Genomic DNA, 10,811 nt, shown 5'->3' on the forward strand with positions numbered 1-10,811 from the left:
GGACCGCAGCCCTGCTTTCCAGCCCCCCCCCAAACCTCAAAGGTTAAGGTTACGCAGTGTTTTCCAGCAACAGTACTCTCTGTCCTGTTTTTGATTGTTCTATAAACAACATGTACTCATTAAAAGAATCTTGAAAATAGAATGCTACAAAGAAGAAAACCCACCCGTAGTCCCGGCGCATCTTGGAGCACCTCTCCCCCAGGGCCCAGAGCCGCCCTGCAATCCCTGCGTTTCCCCACTTACTGTGTGACCCCAGGGGACCTACGGGACCTGTCTGTCCCTGACTTGCCTCCCTCGTACAATAAAGATGCTTGCAGCTCCCGCCTCGAGGGCGGTTGCGAGCAAGCACTGGCTGAGTTAACCTGGGCCACGGCAGGCACCCCGCAAACGCTCGCTCACTACTGTCTCCCCACGCTTTATGACACGGGGTTCTACTGCATGCGCTGACCTGTCCCTGTCCCTTTCATTGGGCAGTGTGTCCCGAAAAGCCCTTCGGATCACCGAGCGCTTCCACAGCATCGTCTGCAGCAGCTGCAGACAGTCCCCCTGACGGGTGGGTCCGCCCTGGGGCAGACCAGTCACCCGCCGTCAGCCGTAACCACACGGGTCACGTGGTGCTGCGTCCACAAGCCTGGACTTGACTGACCTGTTGCCAGGCGGCTCCTCAAATGCCTGGGCCACTCGACACCCTCCCTGGTCACCCAGGCTGGTCCCTCTCCCTGTGCCCACGCTAACACTACATTAGCGCCGGCCAGTTCTGCTGCGCCCTGACCCCAGGCTGTGCCCCTGACTGTGTGTCCTTGGGCACCAGCCTCATACGGTCGCAGGTTTAAAGACACCTGTGACCCAGCCCTGGCCGGGTAGCTCAGTTGGAGCTACTGGTTGGAGCATCATCCTGATACACCAAGGTTGCAGGTTCGATCCCCAGTCAGGGCATACAGAAGAAGCAACCAATGAATAAATAAGTGGAATGATAAATTGATGTCTCTCTCTCCACCCATGTCCTCTCTCTCTAAAACCAATAAATAAATGTTTTACAAAGACACCTACGTCCTGCTGGTGAGAGCTATTGTCATCTCATTCTGCAGAAAAGGAAACCGAGGCCCCTCTAGAGAGGTGACCCCCTTGCCGAAGGTCACACAGTAAAGAGAGCGGCAAAGCTGGGACTGGACGAGCATCACCGAGTCAGGGCCTCCGAGGGTGGCTCCTGTGGAAGGCGTGTGCTTCACGGGTCTGTCTGCTGAGGGGCACCCTGCTGGCTGCAGTAGACAGTCCTGCAGACACGTCAGGGGTGGCACTGGCCCAGGTCCCTCATTAGCAAAGGCACACCAGTCACCTCTCCTCAGCCCTAGCGACAGATTTTCTGTCACCTCAAAGTGGGGGTGGGGTGGTAAGGGCACCCCAGGGAGAAAGCAGCTCCAGAAAGAGCTCACCTCCCCTGCACGCCACCAGAGCCCACAGAGGGGCGGGTCAGAGGCAGAAAGAGTCCCAGGACGAACAGGGACGCCTGCCAGCTCTGCCGGGGTCACCACCTCGGCACGACAAAGCCAGCTCTGACAGCGGCAACCGTCCCGGAGGGCCAAGAACTGGGCCTGGGCAGCCAGACAAGCCGGGCCGGGGCTTTCCAGGAAGGCGGGCGAGAGGGAAGGGGCCCGGAGATGCTGTCCTGTCCACCCAGAGGGACCATCCCCGGGGTGGACAGGGAGCTGAAGCTGCCCTGCCCTGGCATGAACTTCAAGGGCTGGACTGGAGGCTCCATCACCACAGAATCACGGTTATCCTAAGCCAGCAAGAGAGCAGCAAGCTCCCGGCTGGCCCAGAGGAACTGGACACACCAGCGTCTGTCCTGGAGCAGCCTCTCTGCTTCTCGCTCCTCAGGAAGCTGGGCCAGCCAGGCACCCACCGAAGAGCCACCATCAGAGGATGACAACGATAGTCACAGGCACTGTCCCCGCTCTGAGCTGGGCCCCGAGTCCAGGGCTGGCCACATGTCCCAGTGGCTACAAAGTCTCTGAAGGGAACACTAGTTTGATCTTCCTTTTACAGCTACACATATTGCAGCTCAGAGAGGTAAGGTGACTTTCCCAAGGCCACACAGCAAGGAGCAGAAGGGACTCCAGGGCCCATGTCACAATCACAGCCGGGGAGGGGGAAGCGGGGCCTGCCATTTCCTCGGTCTGGTCACCTGTTCTGCAGAGACTAGCCGGGCACCAACCACAAGCAGAGGAGGCCCCTTACCCACAGGAGACGGACAACTCCCTGCCTGCAGGGACCTTCCCTCTTCCAGGGAGGAAAGAAAATAAACAAGGAAACACACAAGAAAATCCCAGTTTGTGACAAGCTCTGACGGATGTCACTACAGCCAGGGAGGGGGGTCAGGCAGGCCTCTCTGAGGGGGGCCGTGTGAGGAGACCCAGAAAGTGAGGAGGAGCCAGCTGTGCAGTCGTTGGAAGAGAGAGGCAGGCAGAAAGGGCTGTGCTTCCTTGGGCCCCCCTGGGACGCCCTCTGTCTGTCCTTCCCGCCAGACAGAGGCTGGTCAGAGTTAACTCTTTAGTCACCCGCATCGTGGTTAACCGTCAAGACCCAGGGCCGGAATTCTGGCTCTGGTAGAGCCTGTGAATGGGAAAGAAAGAAGCTAGCTAGGGAGGAAGGAGGGGAACCATAGCAAAGGGGAAAGCAGAGAGAAAAGAGAAGAGAAAGAAAGGCTGGAGGAAGGGGAAGGTGAGGGCAGTGGAGGAACAGAGAAGGGGTGGGAAGGGCGAGGAGGGGAGGAGGCTGTTTTGGGGATGCCCCTCCCTGCCCCGCTGGCGGAGGCTCCCAGGAGCGCTCAGCACCTTGGATATGCGCACCAGCAGCCCCACACCCACCAGGGCCCCAGGAGCACCCTGCTTCCCCACCCTGGCACCCGCCCCCTTCCCCTGCCACTTCCTCTGGTGGCCCTGCCTTCACCACTTCCTCTGCCTGAGCGGTTGCCATCACCCTCAGGGGCTCGGCCCCAGCTGAGGCTGGCATAGGCCTGGCAGGGAGAAGGGTCACAGTCTGGGCAGAGACATCAAGGCTGAAGTCACCCTGGACCCTCTCCTCGCAATAAGCCCCTTCATCTCCTCCTCCATTCTGTCCAGTAGAAAAGGCCCAGGCTCCTGGCTACTGAGACTTGGGTTCTGGTCCCAGCCCTACCACAGAACAGCTGTGTGACCCTTAGCAAGTCACTGACCTCCCTGGGCCTCAGCCCCCTCGGGTGTGAAGGGAGGATACTAGCCCCCACCTCTCCCGGGGCTGGCAGAAGTGAAATGACGGACAGGTAAGAATGGAGCAGAGGTCGACTGCCTTTTTATTTCTCTCACTCCCCTTGGGACCCACAGTGCCGGGCACACAGTAGGTGCTCAATGAGCAACTCTAATGCCCTCACTCAGGTGAGCTTCCCCAGCATCCTGGACCCAGTGGTGTGCCTGCGTCTCTTCACCCTCCAGCAACCCAATGAGGTGGGACCATTCCTAGAGCCATTTGGCAGCTAGAGAAACTGAGGCACAGCGAAGTCACTGTCTCAGGACCCCACGACCCACCGGAGGTAGCGCCGGGTTCTGACTCTGGGTCATCGCTGGCCCTGAGGGGCGAAAGCATTCCGTCCCATCTCACCTTCTCTGCTTCCCCTCCTCCTCCTGAGTACCATGCCCAGCTCCATAGAGCCTGGCAGGCCTCCCACCCACATTACCACGTCTCCTTCTCAGGCCAATGGCCTTCCATCGGTCACTTGCCCCCTGGGGCTCTGACTTGGGCCCCAACCAGTCTTTCCTCCCACCCCTGCCTGCGCCAGCCACCAGGACCTGCCACCAGGACCAGGCCACCCTAAGCCAGGCTTCACTCATCAACGGCCTCGGGCCACCAGGACACCTGACTCTGACATCCCCCAGCTCTCTGGGCAAGTCCCTCCTCCCTCTGGTGACCACACAGAGTTCCTCTCTACCTCTGAGGGAGGCCACCTGCTCAGGCCTGCAGGCTTGGGACACATGGGCCTTTAGCTGAGCTCAAACTGTCAGACCTAAATTCCTGGACTTGGCATTCCAGGCTCTCCTGGCCTGGCCCTCAAATACTATTCTACATGTGGCCCCACCCGGCCAGCCCGCCCGGGCCAGGCCCAGCTTCCAAAACCATTGACCCCTGGGTCTGAGGAGGCAAAGAACACATGCAGAGTGGGCTGTGGGGGAGGCGACCGTGACTGGCAGAGGCCAGGTCCGCACTGCCCGGGGCAATAGCGACATGTCAACTTCTGAGCCCCTGTGAAGCGGCGTGTCCAGACTGAGATGGGCTGTGCAGGCGAAACACACACCGATGTCAAAGACTTACTACAAAATAAGGACGTTAAATATCTCTTTCACTCTCTATTGATTACGTGCGAAAATATAACAGTGCAGACATACTGCGTTAACTAAAATATACTACTATTTTCTGTGCTCCTGTTTCTTTCTGCTTTGAATGAGGCCACGAGGAAGCGGACAGCTGTGTGCGTGGCTCGTGGGGCATCTCCTTGAGACAGCACTGGCCCAGAGGGCTGCTCCCCAGTCCCAGCAGATGCGGCCTACAGGCCAGGGGTACCAGCTCCTCTGATCTTTCTGGGGAAGAGAGGAATCTGGGCTTTTGTGAGGAAGCCCCTGATGTCAAAATGCTAGCAGTCACTTCAAACTTGGTTTGGCCACATGGGAGCCACACAAACCCATCGGCAGGTCACACCAGGCTCAAGGGCCACCCACTGGCAACCTGGGGCGTCCTGGTCAGACATCTCTCTCATCCCAGGTTTCCTTCTCTCCAGCTTTCTGTCGCCCTCCCACCCACCCTGCCAAGTGGAAGAAGTCTTCCTGCTCACATTCGCTCATCCCAGCCGACCCTGACCTTCCTCTGGCCTCCCCCACGTGGCAAGGAGAGCAGCGGGGGAGGCCACTGGCCCATCCCAAGTATCCGCTAAGGCCAAAGCCCAGCCCACAGTGGGAGCTGCTGCTTTACTTCTCACAGCAGCTCTGTGGGTGAGGAGTGGGCCAGCCGGGATTCGAACCCTGGTCTGTCTGGCTGGAAGGCCCGAGCCTTTGATCAAACACCCGGGGACTGGACACACAGCGATGAGCAAGCACTGTGTGCCCAACGGAATCGAGCACCTCCATCTGTATGGGGCAGTGGCGCTCAACTGGTGCGACTTTGCCCCCCAGGGGACACGTGGCAGTGTCTGGAGACGTTTTTGGCTGTCACAGGTGGGCAGGGGGTTGGTGACACTGGTGCTACTTCCTTTTGGTGTATGGATCGACGCTCCAAGCAGCTTAGCCATCTGACCAGGACTGGTGCTACCTCCAATGGGCAGAGGCAGGGACACTGCTAACATCCCACTCTGCACAGGACGGCCCCCACAGCAAAGACCGGCCCACCCCAAACAGTGCCAAGGCGGGGAAGGTCAGTGGGAGGAACAAGCCACAAACATCAGTCTTGGCCTTGTCCCCAGTCACACAGCAGTACCTGGCCAGGACCTTCTCCCTTTCATACAGCCCATCAACAATCTTGAACTACCTTCCTTTCCTGACCACTTCCTGGGGCAGGTCACATGATCCATGTTATCACCACCCCCCCTTTAGCTCCTCTCAGCCCTCCCCTCCTCCAAATCATCACCTCCACTGAGAGTCAAGGGCCTGAGGCTCAGACCAAGAGGCCCCTTGCCAGAGGTAGAAACCCAGATTTCACCGGGCCCCATTTTTTTCTCTTAACCCCAACCCCCACTGCTCCAAGGCTCTCAGGACCCCTCCAGGACTGTTTTCTGGGCGCCTGCCCGTGGGGACCTCTCCCTAGCCAGGGGAACCTCAGGAGGCCAGGGGACTGGGTGAGCCTGCAGGTTGGGAAACCAGATGGCTGCTAAACTCACTCCACCTTGGCCCGCTCTGGAGCCAGCCAGAAAAAGGCTCCTTCCGTGTGGCAAGTACTAAATCAGCCTCTCAGCTCAGCCTCTTGGCACCCACGCTGACCCCCCTGGCGGGCCACATCCCCAGGAAGCTCAGGCCACCTAGGTTTTAGGACCCAGCCAGGAACCTACTCACAATAGCAAGGACTTCTGTTTAAAAACACTGGCTGAGCGGAAATAAGGTTACTGCCTGGGGCCGGATCTCTTTCCGGAGGGAGGAGGGGGCGCCCTGGACGGAAACCGGGCTTTCAAACTATTAGCAGCAGAGGAGGTGAAGGGAGAAGGACCCAGTGGGGAGGGCGGCAGCCGCAGTGCACTTCTGCTTTGTTGGTCGGGCAGGACGCAGCCCTTGAAGGATGTGGGTTAATCAGCGATGGCCCTCTGTGCGGGAGAGGGCCCCGCTCCACAACTTGGCTGTAACAGTCTGGAACCAGCAACTCCGTCCAACACCCATGGTGTGGTAGGAAACAAGTTCATCAAAATGCTAAACGTGCACTTGCTTACGGTCTGTTTCGTCTTCCGGAAACACAAGGTGGACACGGAAAACTGCACCCGGCTGAACCGAGCAGCGAAGGATGCCCAAAGCACACAGGTGTGCACCGCGGACATCTGACCGCCGACCCAGAGGCCCGCCCGTCCACTTGTGGCCCAGCCTCCCTCCTTCCTCCCGCAACCCTGCCCATGGCCACAGGAACCCCGCAGGTCTTTTCCACCGTAGGGCGCGGTGTTTATTGTAATTTTTTTTTTGTATCTCTTATCCACAAAACTTGTATAAAACGGTGCAACTGGATTTTTAGGTTATCTTTTTTAAAAAACGTGCTCCTGATGAAGTTTCTGAGCGTCGTGCCCTTAGCCCTGTTTCTAACGAGGCCTCTGGTTTTTACTGCGTGACCCTGCGGAGCTCAGGATCAACAGGGACGGGTTTATGTTGTAGCAGAAGTGACTTATGTAAAGTGCTAAGCACAGCGCCCGAATGATAAGCACCGAATCAACTTTAACTTGTTGATAGTAAAAAGGAGGGAGAGGGAAAGGGACAGAGAGGACCAAACATCTAATAAGATTAAGATAAAGGAGTGATGAGCCATTCCAGACGGTATGTGTGAAGCTTTTAGAATGATTCAGGAAGAGGTTTAGGAATGAAAGATAGCACAAAACACCGTAGGTGTGTGTGATTACAACCCAGCCCTAAAATTTTTTTGCACCATAAAAATCTATGGTCTGGAAGGAAATACATCAACGTGTCAACAGCAATGGAGGGACTTAGAGAGACTGTTGACTTTTTAATTTAAAAACATGTTTCCGCTACTCCCAATTTTGCAAAGTCGTAAACCTTTTAAAAGCATAAAGACAAACTAAGATCAAAACCCAAGCAATTTTCATGAAGCAGACAATTCACCTGTCTTGCTAACCCAACCTCACGTGGGCCCACACCCTCTGTTGCACCCACGGGTGTGGACCTCCCCCCCCCCCACCAACCCCCCCTGCTGTGACAGGAGGCAAGTACACCCTGCTTAAGGCAGCTTTTTCCCCTCAACACAGTAACAAACACTTCCTCTCCTTTCTACCTTGTCTTCAGAGTACAGATGATTTTTAAGGGCAAGAATTGTGAAACAACTAGTAGCTTGTGACCCTTACTTTGTATCTCATAAAGATCTAACTGTGACTTTCTTTTGAAACTAATTTGCCATTACATGAGGATTTCGTAAGAATGAGCTTGACTTTGCTCAAAAATCACTCCTACCCTCTTCTTTTTTCTCCTGAGGCCGACTGCCGGCTCCTCCAGGAAAGAGGAAGCCCGAGCCTTCGGGTCCTCAAACTGAGCTTGGGCAAGACTCTCACCCCATCAGTCGTCTGAACCCTCCCCTGACCAGCATCCAACGAATTGGGAAAGTCCTCAGGGATGCTCTCACCACCTAGGCCACCCAGACCCACTGATTCTAGAACAGGGAGAGAAACTGTGCTGGCCACACTCAGCCCACTCACAGCCAACTGGTTCCCAGGCGCCATGTCAGAACGCAGGTCCTGGTCTCAGCTGTACCAGCTACCCTCTGCCCTGTGCAGCCTGGAGGCCATGCCAGGAAACAGTGAAGGGGGAATGAGTTACACCCCTGATTAGTCTTTAGTACAGCACCACCTGCTTCAACTTAATTCCAAGGGCCTCAGTCTGCCACCCTTTTCCGGGTCAGAGGCCTGAGTGACAGGGACCTCAGGTCCAGGATGGGACTTCCTTAGCAGGCAACTAAGGGAAGTGTTCAGCTGAAGCCCAGAGCCTTGGGTTCCAGTCCCATCCTCTCTCTGGACCCAATATCACCCCACGTAACACAAGGTTGGGTTAGATCGGAAGGTCACACACTAAGGTCAGGCAGGTAATGGAATCAACTCTCCACCAGGAGTATCAGCTCTTAATCTAGTTGTCCCTAGTCTCAATGGTGAGCCAATGACAGGTTTGCAGGGGGAGGGGCGGGGGCTGTGGTGCAGCCAGGTCGCAGCTTTAAGAACTACACTCACTTTACGAAGCAGCCGAGAGGAGACAGAAGAACTTGAGAATCAGATGAGCTCCTCAGTCTGACATTTCCAGAGTAGCAAGGGGGTGCTTTACAGAGCTGAAGCCGGAAATGACAACTGAAACTGACAAGGGGGAAATCTGAGGGGCACAAAGGCAAAGTTCTGCATTTAGGTTTGAAAGGAAATGAAGGAGTCTATGAACCCAGGACACACTGGGGGGTGGGGTGGAGGGAGGGCGCAGGGAGGGAGGACAGGGCTGCAACTGAAAGCCAGCCCCTAAGAGGAAAAACCATCCTTGACAGCCAATGGCATGCACGAAAAACACCAATTGAGCCTTCTGGAGAGAGGGAAGGGTGTGGTCAGCTGACCAAGGGTCCAGCTGCCCTCGTGGTGGTCACAGCACATTTGAAGCACAGGCTGCTATCCTGGGAAAGGGGAGGGCAATGGCAGGCTGTCCAGGGGAGCCACAAGGCTCAGGACAGCTTCCTGGTGCCACTAGGCGGACGATGCAGCTCTGAGAAGAGTAAAGAAAGACGCGCCTACTAGAGAAGGTGCCCACGGCTCTCCAAGATGTGCGGAAGCCTCAGCCAGAGAAAGGCAGCAGAGCAAGACAGCTGAGAGCTCTGAGCCCCCGATGAGAGAGGCGGCACAGAAGCCCGCCTCCAACCACAGAACCTGTGCTTCAATGGGGGTTCCACCCTGCAACAGGAAGTGCCAGCTCACAGGGGAGGTGGGAAGGTGACAAAACAGGCACCCAGATGGGCCTAGCTGGCCCCCAAATAGCCTCTACAGCAGTGCTTGTCAAACTTCGATGTGCTTAGCTATCACCTGGGGATCACGGTTAAAAGACGAATTTAGTAGATCTAGCAAAGGTGGGCTTTGCAAATCTGCTTTTCTTACACTCCCAGGTGACGCTAACACTGCCCATCAGCGCACCGCGTGCGGTAACTAGGCTCTAAACCACTTCCAAGGCAAGCAGAGCAAGTCCTGGAGGGAACATGGAGCTGGGCAGAGAAGCCCTGTCTGAGGTCCAGGCTCCTAAAAGGGCAACCATGGGGTCAGAGTGGTCTACAGGCTACAGGAGCCCCAGGGAAGGTGATGGGGGCTTAGGCAGGGGGCGCCCTCCTGGAGGATTCTCTCCAGGGTTTCCTGGAGAAACGGAGACCAGGGAAAGGGTGGAGTCAAGCCCGAGGCGTCTGGGTCCTCAATACAGCTCAGCCACGCGGAACTGGTTCACGGGAGCAGGAACCAGACAATGTCCTGCTGCAAACATGGCCAGGATCAATCACCTCTGCCCCAACCACCCCTTCACAAGAGCTCTACCCCGCATTCCGCCTGGGGAAAGGTGACTGCAGGCTGGGAGACTCCCCAGCTGTGAATCATCTGCAGAGTCAAATATGACCCCCGCAGGGCAGCTCTCCTCCTCTGCCCAACACGCCTTTCCAAACCTAACCTCTCCCTGTGGACCGCACCCGCTCCCCCCACCCCCGCCCCGACTTTTCCGGTCTCAGGATCCTCTTCAAGTGCGTCCCCAACTCCGCGGGTCCTAACCCTTCCAGACGCGGCGAGTCTCTCTGCCCATCGCCTCGGCATTCTCACAGCATATGCGTGCGTACTCTTTAAAAAGTCTGCCTGGTATCACAGTTTTACGGAAGATGCCTCGGGTGGCCCTCTCGGATGCTAAGGTCCCACACGCGCCCCTTTGTCTCCCCCTGCGGCGCCGAGCGCAGTGCCAGACACACAGGAAGTGCTCAGCAACTGAGCGGTGTCCAGAGGGGGCGCCAAGAGCGCAGAGACTCAATGGGGCTGAGTGAGGGTCCCTCCTAAGAACAAGGGTCACCAGGGCAGGCGCCCCGAACCCCGGTAGAGCTGGGCAGCTCCTCTGCGCCCTCCGGAGCCGCGGCCGGGGCTGACCGAAGCCCGCGCCCCGAGCAATCCACCCTCAGCCCCCTCACCTTGTAAACCTTGCCGAAGGCGCCGTCGCCCAGCTCGCCTACGATCTCCCACACTTCGTTGGGGTCCAGGTCCCGGCGGACGTGCTCATATTCGCGGGACTTTCTCTTCTCGAAGGTAGACAGTCGCAGGATGCGGCGGAAATTGGCGAAAGCCATGGCTGGGGGCGCGCGAGCCAGGGGGCGAGGTGGCGCCGGCTGCGCCTCGGGCAGTGGCTCGGGCGGCCGCGAGGAGGAGGGGCTGCGGGACGCCGCCGCGCTTGGGGGTTCTCACCAGACCCGCCCTTCCCCGCAGCTGGAACACGATCAAGTGCGCCCCGGGTTGAGCGCCGCCGGAGCACCCGGAACCGCTCGCGCAGGCGAGGACCCCGCCCCCGTTCGCTCCGTCCCCGGGGACTCCTCCCGCGTGCCGGCCCCTA

General features: G+C 57.6%; 1 protein-coding gene across 1 annotated transcript in view; it reads right to left on the reverse strand.

The window, feature by feature from the left end:
- STK10 (serine/threonine kinase 10) overlaps positions 1-10,811 on the reverse strand; it is an 89,381-nt gene extending 78,570 nt beyond the window's left edge. The window contains exon 1 of the mRNA XM_024577085.4: positions 10,396-10,811. Within this exon, the coding sequence (XP_024432853.2) occupies positions 10,396-10,551 (156 nt within the window). The 5' untranslated portion in view covers positions 10,552-10,811. The remainder of the gene's footprint in view (positions 1-10,395) is intronic.

This window comes from Desmodus rotundus, chromosome 6 (genome assembly GCF_022682495.2).
Source record: "Desmodus rotundus isolate HL8 chromosome 6, HLdesRot8A.1, whole genome shotgun sequence".
Lineage (NCBI taxonomy): Eukaryota > Metazoa > Chordata > Mammalia > Chiroptera > Phyllostomidae > Desmodus > Desmodus rotundus.